The sequence below is a fragment of the Rhinoraja longicauda genome, chromosome 31, assembly GCF_053455715.1.
Source record: "Rhinoraja longicauda isolate Sanriku21f chromosome 31, sRhiLon1.1, whole genome shotgun sequence".
NCBI lineage: Eukaryota > Metazoa > Chordata > Chondrichthyes > Rajiformes > Arhynchobatidae > Rhinoraja > Rhinoraja longicauda.
The window spans coordinates 13672905-13690881 of NC_135983.1; the positions used below are offsets into that span (position 1 = coordinate 13672905).

Here is a 17977-nt window from a genome sequence, read left to right on the forward strand (position 1 = left end):
TTAAAGGATGCTTTGTTGGGCTCCACAGCTCAAAGAATTAATGGGAGGAATCTGAGAAGGAGCTGATGGATGGATAGCTCAAGCCCTGAACTGAAGAATTTGATGTACAAGGTGAAAGAGTTAATCAAACAGTAGGTGCCTTGAGTCAATATTGTCAATGTTAGGATAGGCTAAATCACAGGCCTGAAGACTTAACAGTTTAACAGTCTAATTCCCAAGGTGAATTTCTTGGGAGGCATGTTCAAATCCAACTAAGGGTTAAAAGGATAATATTAGACCTCAGTTGAGAGTTCCTGGGAGAATCGGTCTAGTTCTGAGCAAAAAGAGAGCAGATTGTGAAGTGAAAGAGTTAACCGAAAGAGATACCATGTTCAGAAGAAGTGACTAAGAGAAGAAATAACTAGGAGAATTAACTGGATAATCTAACAGGATAGTAGTTAACAGGATTGTCCAAATCCTGAACTTAAGTGGATAAAAGCTGAAGCTCTGTTCCTACCAGACACTGTCAGCTGTGATACACAGGAAACTATGTACGCATGCCTTATGCACGCCCACCCAAACAACTGCCAAAGTCAGAGCTGCTCATGAGGCCAGAGGAGGAACTTTAAGGACATGCTCAAAACAAACATTAAGAAGGGTGATAGGAACCATGAACTGGAAGATATTAGCCCAAATCCTCTCTGGCATGACTAGTGAGAAAGCACAACTGTTCTGGCTTGGAGACAGAAAAATGACAGACACAGATCTAAAGGAAACAATAGCTAGACACTCGTGGTCTCAACCTTCCAGCATTCACTATCTATGGTGTCTACTACAGAATGCACAGTTTGGAGACTGCTCTTTCCAGCGATCAAACACTTTCCTTCAGCCTCAACTCTGAGATTAACCAGTATCAAGTACATAATTCCCTGAAAGTGGCATCGCAGATAGTGAGGGTAGTGAAGAGGGTTTTGGCACTCTGGCTTTCGTCATTCAGGGAATTAAGTTTAGAAGTTGGGCCGTTATGTTACATTTGTACAAGACGTTGGTGATGAATATTGTGTTTGCATTTGGTCATCCAGCGAAAGGAGAGATGCCATCAATCTGGAAAGGGTCTAAAGATGATTTACAAGGATGTAGCCAGGACTCGAGGGCCTAAGCTATAGGGAGAGCTTGAGCAAACTAGTTTTTAATTCCTTACAATGCAGGAGGCTGAAGGATGATCTTATAAAATCATGAGGGGGAATAGATTGGGTGAATTCACACAATCTTTTTTCCAGGATGAGGGAATCAAGAACTAAAGGCATATGTTTACGGTAAGAGAGGAAAGATTTAATAGGAACTGGAGAGGCAACTTTTTCACAGGCGTTGGTGGGCAAATGGATTGAGCTACCAGAGGAAGTAGTTGACCCAGGTAAGATAATGAGATTTAAAAGAAATTTGGGCAGGTCCATGGATATGAAAGGTTTGGAGGGATCTGGACCAAAAATGGAGAAAATGGGACTAGCTTTGATGGGGATTGACGAGTTGATCTGAAGTGCCCATTTCCACGCTGCATGACTCTATGACCCTATAATCCCAAGTGCTGTGCTGAAAGCATTAAGTAGAGAGTGGTTCAGATCCTGAGCGACAGCATGTGGATGTACAAAACTTGTATATGGATTGTGGTTTCCTAGAGGAATAAAATGAACCTGCAGAATTGATTGTTAAGCATGCATGATTGTTAAGAATGACAACTCGGTTGTGTAGTTGAAGCTGTGGTCTGTAATGCTAAGAAATTGTGTTCACAGAGTTGCGGCTGTAATGCTGAGAAAGGTGTGTTGATAGAATTGTGGGCTGTAATGCTGAGACAGCAGCACAGAAACTGGCAAGACTTTCTGAGATACGCTAAATATCAACATGATATGTGACCAAACCGATTTTAATGAAATGCTGTGCATTTGCTACATATTCACTGAGGAGATAGTTTGTCACGGTCATTTCACAATTAAAAATAGCATGGCTAACTTTGCAGTCCCAGTTCGGGTTAACCTTCCATACAGTGTGAAGTGATAGTTTGTTATCACAATCATCGGCTGGATGAGGGGTTAAGGGGAGAGAGAAGGTCAAGGAGTGAGGGGAGAGTGATGAAAGAAATGAGGGCAAGACTGAAGTGAAGAGCATGTGGTGAGGAAGAGAAAGAGGTTATTATGAAGGAGGCTTAGAAACCAGGGAGTTGAAGAGAATGAATCTGTGGTGTTGTGATGATGGGCTTGTTTCTTGTGGTTACCATGTCATGATAAAATGTCATAGAACTGCAAAGGACTATCAACACTCTGTTATAGGCGCCAGTTCTAACTAAGAGCAGAGACTTCTACACAATTGAAAATCCAAAAAAAGCTGCAGCTGCTGGAAACCTAAAATAAAGACAGAGAACACTGGAAACAGTCTGAAGGTCAGGCAGCATCTGTGGAAAGAGAAACAGAGCTGATGTTTCAAGTTGGGGATCCTTTGTCGGACCTGAAACATTAACTTTTATTTATTTTTCCACAGATGCTGCCTGACCCGCTGAGTGATTCCAGCATTTTCCACTTTAACTGTGGACACAATCGCCATATTTCTTTGACCCCTATCCCAGAATTTGCAAATTAAAAACAAGATTTTGTTGCTCTTGTTTCTCTTTGGTTCTAATTGTTAGTATCTTTCTCCAACAAGAGTTATATTAAGAGCTGGATTACCAGACTCAAATAAGGTTCCCCAGATCCCAAGGGAGGTTGTTTATGGTTGAAAGAATCATTACCTTAAGAACGAGGAAAAGACCATGGTCAAAGATCATGCCAGAGAATAAAGTTCGATACAGCAACCTGAGTTGTAAACTTATCACTTTCATAAAGAAAAAATAATAATAAATGCCTTCTCTGCCCTGCGTGCCGATGAAATAAGCATATTCTAACCAATGCACACTGTTGTCCTGAGGTTCTGGCAAGTATTCAGGGCATGGCTTAATTTGAGCAAATTGAATCTTGAGTAAGGATAAAAGATCATGGAAGACATGAATGCTACTGATTACGGCTTAACCCTCAGGGTAAAATTCTCTGATCTTTTACATTGCCCCTGCCAACTCTGCCCTGATTCCACTGCTATCTATGTTGTAATCAAACACTGCCCCTTTGTCTCTACGCTTGGGCTGGTCAGCAGGTCACTCAGAAAATTGTATAAACTTCCTGGTATTTCGGGAAGGTTGTGCTATCCAGAAGGAATTCTACTAGAGGAAGATCATGGGCAGAGGGAAGATATAATGAAACGGTTCTAACAACCAGCCGAAATGCTTAACAGAGATCCGATCATGGCCCCCGACCCTGTATCCACACATCTTACACAATCTGGCACCTTGGCGCGTCTCCATCCAAGTCCTCGCAGTATGACATCATGGGTCCTTAAAGACATCGCCACAGCCTGATATTTTCAAACTTAGTGACCTTCATGCACCAGTGACTTTCTTAAGACACTGAATTCTTGGCAGGAAACTTGAAGAACTGTGGGAACTACGCTGTGGTGCTTGGGCTCTTGTGGAAACGACCACGATGAGACGCGATGGGGTGCAGCCAAAGTATGGAGCTCTGCTTTGTCAAGTTATCAGATAGCCATTGCTTTCAGTTTGCCATTACACGACTCCCACAGACAGTTATCTAGCATTATCCGTCATTGCTAATTGGATTCCATCTCTGTGACAATAACGTCCAAACATTTGCTTTCTATTTGTATTTCCAAGGAACATCAAACTGAACTTTTGAACACTGCACAAGTTAAAAATAACAATATAATTAAAGATTTTGCTCATTTATTTTGTGATCATTTTCTACTTCAATATTCAGCAAGAGCTTATCCAAGAGTTTGCTTCTTTCTGTATCCAGTTCACTCCTGACTTAACCAGGAAAGTACAGATTCCACCCCCCCACCCCCCTCAATGTGTGAATGTGTGGAGTTATAAGATCATTACCAACATTATCAATCACTCGATCACATCAAAACCAGAATCTTTACTTTCTTCCATGTTCCTGTCAAGCAATGTAATCCCCACCTTATGCATTCAGTGTGAGAACAAAAATCTCCTCTAACCTTTGGCTCTATTGTCAATTAAAGCGGTTTTAGATTTAGATTTTTAGATTTAGAGATACAGTGCGGAAACAGGCCCTTCGGCCCACCGGGTCCGCGCCGCCAAGCGATCCCCGCACATTAACACTATCCTACACCCTAGGGACAATTTTTACATTTTGCCAAGCCAATTACGTCTTTGGAGTGTGGGAGGAAACCGAAGATCTCGGAGAAAACCCATGCAGGTCACGGGGAGAACGTACAAACTCCGTACAGACAGAGCCCGTAGTCAGGATCGAACCTGAGTCTCCGGCCTCCGGCGCTGCATTCGCTGTAAGGCAGCAACTCTACCGCTGCGCCACCGTGCCGCCCATTGGAAATATGTGCCAACATGTTGCATGTTCCACCATTTAACATAAGGAGGGTTATCAAACGCTTCTGCTATGGGAGAAAAAATTCTCCTTCTTTATCTATATACTAAAACTCTCGTTTGTTTGTTTATTTGTGATCAAACTACAGCCAAAACGGTACACGATAGCGTGACAATTTTAGGCCCATCTTACTCACCGTTGTCACTTTAATGCTAAAGCAAGTAGTTTTATTGAAATCGGTGTTATATTTTTAGTTATTCACATTTTAAAGTTTAAATCTATCTCCTAGGGAGGGAGGGGGGAGGGAGGGAGGGGGAGGAGGGTGGACAAGGGGGGGTTGAGGGGGAAGGGGAAGAGGGGAGGGGGAGGGGAGGGGGGTAGGAGAGGGTGCTGCACCAATGCAGGAGAGGTTTGGGCCCAACGGGTCCACTTGGTCTGGTACCATCTAAAACCATTCAGAATTTTTAACACTTCTGTTAAACCTCTTTTTTCCCTCTCTTGCCATAAGAGCATGATTCTAGTATGCAGCTATAATAAGCAGTCTGCTCTCTGCTGACACCAGCATTAATCATGATTCTGTTTTATTACCTGCAGCTTAACCTGCAGTAAGCATCTGTGATCCATGCAGCTGCAGCTATTTTAAGTCGTGGGAATACATGCAGGAAATGATACAACAACTGATAATAGACTGGAAAATCCCCATATCATGTGCAGGGCTCCTTTAACTCAAAACCAGACATGACAAAATTCATTTGGTCAATCTAAGGATCATTATACGCTGGAAGGCTAATGCAGAGACTAATACCAGGATAAGTGGCTATCAGAAGGGTTATTCTCCCCCTACGTTAAATGGTAGAATATACATCATGTTGGCACACATTCCAATCTAGAAGACATTTGTGCAAATACTCAAAATGCTGAAGTAAAGGCCCTGTCCCAGTTAGGCTTTTTTTTAAAGCGACTGCCGGCGACTGTCATAGTCGTAGCAGGTCGCCGAAAAACTGGTGACTGGACCCCCCCCCCCCCCCCCACGACAATGTCTACAACAAGCTACAAAAACCTACCACCTAGTTGACGTCAAGTTTCGGCAAGCTACCGAAAACCGGCGACCCAATCGTCGCAAGTAGAACGTCCACCTAAGAAAACCTACCACCACAGAGACGACAACCTACGATAACCGAAGTCAACCTACGTCCACCTGCAACAAGCTACGACAAGCTATGACCCTGAAGACTGAAGACAACTGAAGACAATTCACGTTTCACTCACTTTCCCTATAAAAGGGGGTGTATGGTAGGGTTTCCAATCATTCTGCATCATGACTATTTGAAAGTGATGCCATGAGAAACTACTCTGAAATACAATAACTTCATACATCAATTTTCCATCAAAATGTCAAGAATTTCCTTTATTGATATACAAACAAAATCTTTAAAAAGGTTGATAAGATCATACAACTTTGCGTACAAAAATATTGTAATAAACTTCAGTAAATTTCAATAAACTTCAAACTTAAAACTTTAAAATTCAAACTTTAAACTTTAAAATTCAAACTTTAAACAGAATACAAGTGCAAAAACATACAAAACCTAACATCATTTATGGACACATTACACTGATGAACGATCAGATCAAGTCCACACTTGGAATTCGCGGAAGTCAGCACCGGCGACGACCTTAATCACCTGGCGACAACCTACTTCACCAGGCAACAACCTGGCGACAACGCCCACGTCAGGAGACGTCAAGCTACGCTCATTGGCGTCAAACCAACAGTCGCCAAAAAATGTAATGCCTTCACAAAATCCAGCGACGACCAGAAAAACGCTACAACTCTTTGGAGACTATTCACGACCATGCCCGCGACACCCTAGTCGCATGTAGTCGCCTAAAAAATCGCCAAACTGGGACAGGGCCTTAACTCAGCAGGTCTGAATTCACTGCCTCAGAAGTGGAATTCACTGCCTCAGAAGGCAATGGAGGCCAATTCTCTGAATGCATTCAAGAGAGAGCTAGATAGAGCTCTAAAGAATAGCGGAGTCAGGGGGTATGGGGAGAAGGCAGGAACGGGGTACTGATTGAGAATGATCAGCCATGATCACATTGAATCATGGCTCAAAGGGCCGAATGGCCTACACCTGCACCTATTGTCAATTGTCTATTTTCTGGCAGCATCTCATGAGGACATGGATAGGTGACATTTTGAGTTGGGATCCTTCTTCAGACTGATTGTAGTAGGGGGGAGAAAGTATGCAAAGAGGTTGGGGCTGGACAAAGTCTGGCAAGTGAAAGGTGGATACAGGTGAGAGGTGTTATGATTGGCAATGGGTGGACAAAGATATGGGAGATAAAACATAGGAGATTAAAAAAGAAGACAAAGGGGTGTAAGATAAGGAGAGGCGTGAAATATGAAACTAGAGGAAGGGATATAAGTGGAAGGGGATGGAGGAAAGTGAAAGGGAGCACAATAGTGGGAGAAATAGGAGTGCACCCAGGTGGGTACAGGGAAGAGAGGGGATGAAATTTGTGCCAGTCTCACTCAGCTGCTCCATTCAACCTTTATTACCCATGGCTAAGGCTTTCTACAGAAAGATCCCTCTCCAACATTGAAAAAAAACAACTGAAAATTGTCAATCACTGTGTTTGGATAGACAAATCTCTCTTTGAAGATAGCCTGCCCCAATCAGGAGAGCATCAGCTAATATCATCAGACCCACACCATCCTGGCCATGCTCTCATCTCGTTGCTCCCATCAGGAAGTAGATACGGGAGCCTCAACACAACTCTGGGTATTGCACCATGTATTTTGGTTTACACGATCGGGGTCTGGTTTATTCTAGAATAACTAATAATTTATATGTATATTTTTTTGTTGTGTTGTTACATTTAATGTACCTGTAACAGCAAGTAAGAATTTCATTGTACCAGTCCCAGTGCATATGACAAATAAACACACGTGACTTCTTTGAGGTGATGTCCAACGGAACAGCACCACCAGATCCACATGAAATCTTGAGATCTCCTTATCGTCCAATATGAAAAAGAGTCCCTGCGACCACATAATTAATGCAATACAGAAGATCTCTCCCTTACCCTTATTCCTAACCCTTGCAGGTTTTGTTAAAATTTAGGAGCAGTCAGGGGTATTTTAGTTAAAAAGAACCATGGGAAGAGTATAGTGTAAGAAAATAACTGCAGATGCTGGAACAAATCGAAGGTATTTATTTCACAAAATGCTGGAGTAACTCAGCAGGTCAGACAGCATCTCAGGAGAGAAGGAATGGGTAACGTTTCGGGTCGGGTGAGAAGAGTATACTCTCACAGAAACATTCAAGTCCATCATTGGACCAACCCCCAGATTTCATCCAGGGTGCTCTCTCCTACCTGGCAACGGCTGAAGATGTCTCTTGAGGTGACGTGCACATTGAAGTGTTTCAACACATGAATGGCCTGATTCTTGGCTTTCTCCGAGCAATTCACAGAGAGGCATCGACCTTCCCGTACCTGGGAACGCAGCTGAAGAGAAAGATAGAGTGATAATTGTCATTCCTGTCCAAGGAAGCTGCAGTGCCATCACCTCACTTATCTTTCGGACTCTTGACAAGTCTCTCCATCACGATGTTGTCAAGTTTCCTCGCTAGGTTTGAGGAAAGAATCAGCCTCATGTCCATTCAAAGTTCTTCCTGAACATGTATGGACAATAGAAACGTGAATTCATGGACATGGCTGACTCAGAGAGCCAAGCCTCAATATTTGCCAGTTCAGCTCCTCTCAAAAATGAATCTGTTTTTATCCTTTGGGAAAGACTTGACTTAATATTGGAGAACAAAAGCCATCCTAATCTCAGTAGATATTCCACTTCCCTCACCCTCCTGAATTAACATTAGCACTCTGGATGCAGACATTGCCTGCTGATGACATGAAGAACTGAGCACAATACACAGACGTCACAAGGCATCTGAGACTGAGGCAAGAGGCAAGGTGACTGAGGCAAGGTGATCTTACTTACCGTCTCGTAGGGTAAACCACAGGTCAGTATAACTCGGTTTTCTTTACGGGCAATCTAAAATAAAGAATTAGTCATTGGTATTTCAGAATATGGCAGGATATTTATTGTAATGAAACAAAATATTGTTTCAACACATTTGCCTCCCAGCCTCCCAGTCAGTTTTGATCCACTGTAGTTTGCTTATCGTCACAACAAGTCCACATTGATGCGACAGCCAAGGAGAGACACCACCGCCCCTAATTCCTGAGGAGACTCCAGGGGAAATTCTGCATGTCTCCAGTGACTCTTCTAAACTTCTGCAGATGCATCAGAGAAAGCATACTGTCGAATTGCAACACAGTTTGGTTTGGGACTAGCTCTGCCCAATTTTGCAAGAAATAGTAGAGTTGTGGATGTAGCCCAGTCCACCACACAGATCAGACCTCCCACCACCATTGACTCCATCTACACTTCCCACTGCCTCGGAAATGCAGCCAACATAATCAAAGACTTGTCCAAGCCTGATCATTCCTTCTTCTTCCTGCTCCCCTCCAGCAGAAAGTACAGAAGCTTGAGAATTAGATTCTGCACACTATATCTTCCCCTTTGCTCTATCGATAGTACTTGAGTTTGAACTGATTGTATCTATGTATGGTGCATTTGATCTGTTTGGATAGCATGCAAAACAAAACCTTTCACTGTACCTCGGTGCATGTAACATTAATAAACCTAAACCCACTCACAATTCATGTTATGTAACTATCACACAAAGTCAGTTGATTGGATTATAAGCAGGTACTAACTCTTTTAAGCTGATATCAGAAGTGAATGAAAGTAAACATGGGCCCTGTGTCCAACATGTATGTTTCTATATTATGCATCCACTCCTCTCCATCGAGTCTACCAAATTCTTCCTTCTTCCCCGTCCCCACTCCCACTGGAGGTTGTATACTTGCAGGCTTATTGCTTCTCACATCAAATCCCCTCATCAATAAGTTCTCCCCATCCTCTCCCCATCTCCTATTTTCTTTAAATGCTGTCAAACCAATATTTTGTAACGCTGCCATATACAACTCTTACTCAATGCCTCCGCCAATAAAGGCCTGCAAACTAAATGCCGCCTTTACTATTCTATCCAACAGTCTCTTCTCCTCTATTTCTCCTAAACCTCAAAGGGCTTATTCAATATCAGTCTCTTATTTCTGGCATACGCTTCCTTCTTTTCCCTGATCAAAACTTTAAAAAAATCATCTGCTAATCAATGTTCAACTAACTTGTATGTACTGATTGTGTCGAATGTAGACACAAAATGCTGGAGTAACTCAGTGGGCCAGGCAGCATCTCTGCAGAGAAGGAATGGGTGACGTTTCAGGTCGAGTTTAGAGTCAGGTCACTGGAATTTAGAAGGATGAGAGGGGATCTTATCGAAACTTATAAGATTAATAAGGGGTTGGACATGTTAGAGGCAGGAAATATGTTCCCAATGTTGGGGGAATCCAGAACCAGGGGCCACAGTTTAAGAATAATGGGTAGGCCATTTAGAACGGAGATGAGGAAAAACCTTTTCAGTCAGAGAGTTGTGAATCTGTGGAATTCTCTGCTTCAGAAGGCAGTGGAGGCCAATTCTCTGAATGCATTCAAGAGAGAGCTAGATAGAGCTCTTAAGGATAGCGGAGTCAGGGGGTATGGCGAGAAGGCAGGAACGGGGTACTGATTGAGAATGATCAGCCATGATCACATTGAATGGCAGTGCTGGCTCGAAGGGCCGAATGGCCTACTCCTGCACCTATTGTCTATTGTGACCCTTCTTCAGACTTCAGACTGAAGTCTGAAGAAGGGTCTTGACTCGAAATGACACCCATTCCTCCTCTCCAGAGATGCTGCCTGTCCCGCTGAGTAACTCCAGCATTTTGTGTCTACCATCAATTTAAACCAGCATCTGCAGTTCTTTCCGACACCCTTCAATCCATGTGCCGTTTTCCCTGCCTCACCTCAGCAGCCACCCTGTGATCGTCTTCATTTGCTAGAATCTTCACATCAACTCCGACACAGCGAAGGTATCGGCCGAGCCCCTGCAGCATGTTGTCGCAGATGACTCTGAAATTTGTAGGCGACACCGGGGAGGACGGTGGTATCTGCTCCAGAGCTGACTGCGTGTCCTGCAGAAACAACAGCTGGTCAGATTGTACTGAAGAAAAGCTTGCAATATCCGCGACACACTTTGATGACAGATAATACTTGAACAATCTATAACTCTTGTGGCATCTGTCTTTCCTTCCCTACATTGAACGTACAGCAGCTACCAATCCAGTTTGTGCCAAAGCGTAACCTCACACATCAATATATCACTGCCCTTTATTACATATCATATCATATCATATATATACAGCCGGAAACAGGCCTTTTCGGCCCTCCAAGTCCGTGCCGCCCAGTGATCCCCGTACATTAACACTATCCTACACCCACTAGGGACAATTTTTACATTTACCCAGCCAATTAACCTACATACCTGTACGTCTTTGGAGTGTGGGAGGAAACCGAAGATCTCGGAGAAAACCCACGCAGGTCACGGGGAGAACGTACAAACTCCTTACAGTGCAGCACCCGTAGTCAGGATCGAACCTGAGTCTCCGGCGCTGCATTCGCTGTAAAGCAGCAACTCTACCGCTGCGCTACCGTGCCGCCCTTTTGGGTTTGTTTGGATTGGAGCAGTGAAAGCTAAGTGGGATCCAGAATGATCCATACAAACCTATGAGATGCATAGTTAGAGTAGAACATTTTTATTAAAAACTTTCTTTTGACCTCTCATCACCTGAAAATGTTACTGTTTGTCTCTTTACTGCCTTGCTTTTTTAAAGTTTAGTTTAGTTTAGAGATACAGTGCCGAACCAAGCCCTTCGGCCCACCGAGTATGCACCGAGCGGCAATCCCTGCACATTAACACAAGCCGACACACGTTGGGGACAATTTATACTTGATACCAAATATACAAACCCAAGCCAATTAACCTACAAACCTGTATGTCTTTGGAGTGTGGGCGGAAACCGAAGATCTTGGTGAAAATCCACACGGTCACGGGGAGAACGTACAAACTCCGTTCAGAGAGCACCCGTAATTGGGATCAAACCCGGATCTCCAGCACTGCAAGCGCTGTAAGGCAGCAACTCTACCGCTGCGCCACTGTGCCGCCCTGTATATTGCTGAATATTTTCCGTAAGTTGTGTTTTATTCCTTACAGGCCATTCACTCTCCAGTGGTGAGCTCCACTCCTACCTGGATGGGGATGTTGGCACAGCTGCTTTGCTTTGGTTTATTTTCCTTCCTTTTCTTCTCCACTTTTGACTTCAAACGGTTTTCGGGACTGTGGCTCAATCTAAAATGTTCCATCTCCAGATGCAAGGCCTCATAAAGATCCAACAGGCAGTATGCATCGGCCGCTGCAAGCACAAAATCACCTCTTTATTTACACTCTCTTTCCGTCACCTTTTGTTCCCCTACGCAGCACCCAAAGATGGTGAACCTCAAGGGTGGAGTTTCATAAAGACTATGCTTCATTGTATACCCCTACAGTACTGACTCCTACAGAGGAGTAGTCCACTAGCACTTACCTCAAATGGAGTCAGTTAAACCGGCATTGAGTAACTAATCCAAATGGATGTACTTTCCACGCGTCAACCTTCACTCATGGACACCAACCCTAGTCCAAAACCCATCTCCACAGAGGAATCATATCTTTCACCTGGAACTTCTACAGCCCTCAAGAATGAAAACTGAATACAAGTATTTCCAGTTTGTGTCAGAATAAACTATTTCTGTTGTAAAGTCGTCGGTCTGTAATGTTAACCCCAATTTCCTCTCCCCTTAGATGGTCACCCAGCTATAGGAAGGACGTCATTAAGCTGGAAAGGGTGCAGAGAAGATTTACAATGATATTGCCATGACTTGAAGGCCTAAGGAGACATTGGCAGGCTAAAACTTTGTTCCTTGGAGCACAGGAGGATGGTGATGTATAAGATCATGAGGGGAATAGATAAGATGAATCCACAGAGTTTTTTACCCAGAGTAGGGGAATCAAGAATCAGAGGCCATCGGTTTAAGGTGAGAGGGGAAAGATTTAATAAGAATCTGAGTGGCAACTTTTTCCACATGAAGGGTGATGGGTATATGGAACGAGCTGCCAGATGAGGTAGATGAGGCAGGTAGTATTACAACATTTAAAAGCTATTTGGACATGTACATGGATAGGAAAGCTTTAGAGGGATTTGGGCCAAACGTGGACAGGTGGGATTAGTGTAGATCGGCCATCTTGGTCAGCATGGTAAGTTGTGCCGAAGAGTTTGACTCCATGCTCTATGACTTTAATAGCTTAGTGTAATACTGTTGCCTTTCGCAATTCAATTCCTGCTCCCTGCAGACCTGTGTCTCCAAGGAATTTTTAATCCAGCTTTGATTGAACCAAATTTGGGTTGGAGTCTAGTGAGTGGGGCTTGACCTCATCACATTCCACCTTCGGCACAACATTGTGTCCATTGTGACAACTTGGCACTTCAGACACGGCATGCCACGCACTCAACCACTCATTAGTTTTCACATTCAAAATGGAACCAGTTAGGTGAAAGCACAGAAAATGAAACTCACGGGATGGCAGCACAGTGGTGCAGCCAGCAGAGCTGCAGCCCCAGAGTGTCAGCAACTCAGGTTTAAACTTGACCTCTGCTGCTAGCTGTGACCCTGTGGGTTTATTACAGATGCTCTGGTTACCTTCCCCATGCCAAAAAATTTGTAGATAATTACCCCTATTGTGTAGGTCAGTGGTAGTATGTGGGAGTAGTTGATGGCAATGAGGGGGGGGGGGGGGAATGAAAGACCTTTAGTCTAACGTTGCGCTTGATTGTTGACACAGGCAGTGTGCCAAAGGCTCCATTTCCATTCTGTATGGTTCTGACTCTAAAACTACCTTGAACCATTAAACATTGTGGACCGTTTATAATTCTCATACCAGGTTAATGAAGTTCAGTAAATGGAGTAGAGAAGGGACTTCCTGGCACTTAAGCTCTCACTCTGTGGCCTCAGGTGTACCCAACACTGGGCCGCTGACATCGCCGGGGGCTACTCACCTGCGTAAATGATCTGCTTAAGCCGGAGAGGCCGTCTCTCCCAGTTGGACAACTGCTCTGTTTTATCCAGTGGCTTCCCCAAAACAGACTGCACAAGGAGACTGAGCCCCTTTTCCCGCTGTCTGCAGCCTGAGTCCAAACCGTTCTCGACTGATGCAAGCACATCCACTGCTTCCCTGTAATCCTGTCTGTGAACTGGTGCTCTCAGCAGCTGAACACACAAGACAAAACATTTCAATGAAGCCGAAAGATTGTGCACAATTCTCCATGAATACTTTATCTTCATGGAAAGGATGATATCAATGACAGAGAGAGAGAAAACGGCACATTAAGGGTGCGGTATCTTTAAAGTGAATAAAACGTCAGGCCTGATAAAATGTTTCACTATCTTAATGAATAAAAGTTTTAAGAACGGTCCCACCTCTAAATGTCACTTATCCATGTTCTTCAGAGATGCTGCCTGACCTGCTGAGTTACTCCAGCACTTTGTGTTTTTTTTCTGATGTATCCCAGGCTCCTAAAAGAATTGCACATGCTCTGACCATCATTTCCAATACCCTTTAGATGCAGTGAGATGCGAGAGGAAGGATTTCTAATGCAGTATTGTTTGAACGGGAGAAACAAGAGACACGAGATACTAGAATCTTGAGCAGAAAAGAAATTGCTGGAGAAACTCAGCCGGTCAGGCAACATCTGTGGAGAGAAATGACCCGACCCAAAACGTCATCTACACATTTCCTTCCACAAATAGCGCCTAACCCTCTAGGTTTACTCGTTTACACCCAGGCCACAGCTAACAATAGCCTGTTTCCTTTATCATTGTTACTTTTGTGCATATCTGCCTTTCATTTGTGTAGGAAAATAACTGCAGATGCTGGTACAAATCGAAGGTATCACAAAATGCTGGAGTAACTCAGCAGGTCAGGCAGCATCTAGGAGAGAGGGAATGGGTGATGTTTCGGGTCGAAACCCTTCTTCAGATTGCTGTCGGGGGGCGGGACAAAGAAAGGATATAGGTGGAGACAGGAAGACAGTGGGAGAACTGGGAAAGGGGAGAGGAAGAGAGGAACAGAGGAACTATCTGAAGTTGGAGAAGTCAATGTTCATACCGCTGGCCTGTAGGCTGCCCAGCGAAATATGAGGTGCTGTTCCTCCAATTTCCGGTGGGCCTCACTATGGCACTGGAGGAGGCCCATGACAGAAAGGTCAGACTGGGAGTGGGAGGGGGAGTTGAAGTGCTCAGCCACCGGGAGATCAGGTTGGTTAAGGCGGACTGAGCGAAGGTGTTAAGCAAAACGATCGCCGAGCCTGCGTTTGGTAGCGATACAATCGCCGAGCCTGCGTTTGGTAGCGAATCAATCGCCGAGCCTGCGTTTGGTAGCGATACAATCGCCGAGCCTGCGTTTGGTCATTCATTTATTCTCTCTCTCTACACCACCGTCCATATCTCTCCTTTCTCTTTCCCCTGACTCTCAGTCTGAAGAAAGGTCCTGACCCGAAATGTCTCCTATTCCTTTTCTCCAGAGATGCTGTCTGAGCAGCTGAGTCACTCCAGCTTTTTGTGTCTATCTTCGGTTTAAACCAGCATCTGCAGTTCCTTCCTACACCACTACGTTTCACTTTTTGTTTAAAAGGGAGAAAGGGTTAGACTGCAAAACCACACGTCAATCAGCCTAATATTAATGGTGTGGTAAATTGTTGGAAAACAATGACGTGGGATGACATAATCGTGTAAACACAGGAACATTTTTGAATACCAGTTGAATTGACATATGAAAGAGGGTCAAGTAAGGGCAGAGCATTTGATGTAGTACACATGGATTCTTGCAGCTGCTTGAGAGGTCCCAGGGAGCACATTGATCAAACTAAAAGTAAAATTAAGTTGTAGAAACAAGGAAATGCCAATGCTGAGTTATAAAATAAAGACGCAAAGTGCTGGAGTAACTCAGCAGGTTAGGCAGCATCTCTGGAGAACATGGATGGGTGATGCTTTGGGTCAGGCTAAGTCGCCTGTGGTATCAGAAGGGCATTGCGGCAAATTTGTATAAAACAAAGTCCCACTAATTCCCACTTAGCAATGAATAAATGATGCCTTAATCTATTTGGACTATTTGCTATTGATTGCGCTATTGATTGGACTATTTGCTATTGATTGCGCTATTGATTGGACTATTTGCTATTGATTATATTTGCTATAATCTATTTGCTATTGATTGCGCTCCAACAGTTTTGCAGAAATTTTGCTTCCACCCACATGGAGTTAATAAATGTCCCATCTGCTGGCACCACTGACACTGCAGCACTGCACTGTGTTGGCAACTCCAAGGGAAAAATGGCAAAGGTGGATCAAAAAATCCTTATGGACACAAAGAACCCCAAATGTGATCCCCAAATGGAAAGGCTGCCTAGTATACTACATGCTCATGATGACAAGTCTGCCACACAAATCACTCTCCCATTTTCAGAACAGTGCAAAAGATACTAAGCTGCATGAGATTTCAAGTCTCAGTCTCTGCTGCTATAGTAGGCAGATGTCTTTACACATCTGTTGTGCTGCTGCAAATAAGAATTCCATTGTTCCTTTTTGGGACATATGACAATAAAACACTTTTGACTCTTGACTTGAAAGGCGGAGCATTTTGCAGCAGTGGGCAGACAGAGTGATTCCTGGTCAAGGGCCACATGAGCTGAAAGAAAGGAGATGGTCCACGCCAAAAACAAGAGATCTGCCTTGAAGGATATTAACAAACCTCTTTCTGCATATTTAGGAGGTCGAGCATTCCAGCTGTGATCTGGGCCACATCCTTCAAAACAGGGTACGATGTACACAAAGAACGCAGATCCCCCGCTAAAGCATAACCTGTAAAACAAGACAAAGTCTCTTAAACTGCCTGTTTATTCAGCAGAGGGCTTCTGCGTAAGCAGTGTGGGCCTGGTTCTGTAGTATGCACATAAATGGGCGGTGGACTATAGATTGTGTGTGTATGGAGTCTGCTCTAAAATCACAATGGATTGTGCATTCAATTCATTGTCAGGTGCGACTGATACTGGAATCCAATGCAGGGCCAGTGAAAGACTAAAGTAATTTAAATGTGATGGCTTAAGTAAACTCATGGATGCAGGCTACCGTGTCCAACTACCCAAAAAATGCACTGGCAACTGGGAGCCCTGCTGGGAATGCAATTAGAACTGGCACTCCTCCAGATGTGGAAACATACTGGGACCTGGAACTCTAGTTCAGAGTGCATTGGCAACTGAGATTCTGGCCGGAGTAGAGTGGAACAAGGACCCCAGTCAGAAGTAAACTAGGATATGCCACCCCAAAATGGGAATGCACTGCAAGATGGGAGCATAGGTGGGTATGCACTGGGAGCCAGAACTCCAACTGTGAGTGTACTGGGAGCAATGCTGTCACTAGGGATACAATGCCAGCAGGAGGATGCAGGGAACTGAAACCACAGCCCTGAGTCCACTGCAAACTAAGTGGGGTCCATTGTGGCCCGGGACTCGCTGGGAATTGAGAGCCTAGCTAGGCGTAGTGAGAACCATAGTTGGGAGTACTTTGGGAAACAAGATCCCATCGGGAATTGCACTGGCACCTGTACCTAACAGAGGCACCAGCTGACTGCGCACATAGTAAATTCCTGCAATTTATTGCATGCAACGAGAAGCCCAGTTTGACCTGAAGCACCAAGAATGTAACTTCAGGTCTCAGAGACTGCTGGTATAGTAGGTGAATGGCAAACTAGTGGTGGAGTACTTTGCGGTAATAAGCAGCCAGAATAATTCGAGGTCAAGGGAGATGTAAGGAACTCAATGGGATCTGAGAACGCAGGCGGGAGTGGACTGGGTATCAGAGCTCCAGTTGAGATCATTGAGAATACATTGAGAATAAGATAGACACAAAAAGCTGGAGTAACTCAGTGGGACAGGCAGCATCTCTGGAGAGAAGGAATGGATGACGTTTCGGGTCAAGACCTTTCTTCAGATGTCAAAGTCAGCCATTCCTTCTCTCCAGAGATGCTGCCTGCCCCGCTGAGTTACTCCAGTTTTTTGTGTCTATCTTCGGTTTAATTTAGCATCTGCAGTTCCTTCCTATACATTGAGAATACATTGAGTACTGAGTCTCCTGCTAGAGTTAAGTAACCCAAAACAAGGCTCCAGCTACAAACAGAAGCTCCAACTAATACCGAGAACTAAGAATACACCGGGATCTGGGAATTTAGTTGCAACTGCATTGGGAACTGGAACTATAACTGAGGGTTCACTGGGAATGGGGAATGTTAGTGGAAACTCACTGGAAACAGGGACTCCTTGCTACGAGCACACCGGCAAATGTGACCCTAGCTGAGAATGAACAGGAAGCAGGAACGTAGCTGGGAGTGGAGTGGAAATGCATCGGATACTGGTACCCCAGCAACAGGCGTACAGGAAACTGGGTCTCCACC

The 17977-nt window shown here is 44.3% G+C and overlaps 1 protein-coding gene across 4 annotated transcripts in view; it reads right to left on the minus strand.

Moving 5' to 3' along the window:
- Positions 1 to 17977, minus strand: part of exd3 (exonuclease 3'-5' domain containing 3) — a 104335-nt gene that overhangs the window by 29890 nt on the left and 56468 nt on the right. For all 4 annotated transcript variants that reach the window (XM_078426000.1, XM_078425997.1, XM_078425998.1 and 1 more), the window contains 6 exons: positions 16280 to 16389; positions 13530 to 13740; positions 11686 to 11849; positions 10404 to 10571; positions 8434 to 8487; positions 7809 to 7940 (listed from right to left, as the gene is read on the minus strand). In XM_078426000.1, the coding sequence (XP_078282126.1) occupies positions 7809 to 7940; positions 8434 to 8487; positions 10404 to 10571; positions 11686 to 11849; positions 13530 to 13740; positions 16280 to 16389 (839 nt within the window). The remainder of the gene's footprint in view (positions 1 to 7808; positions 7941 to 8433; positions 8488 to 10403; positions 10572 to 11685; positions 11850 to 13529; positions 13741 to 16279; positions 16390 to 17977) is intronic.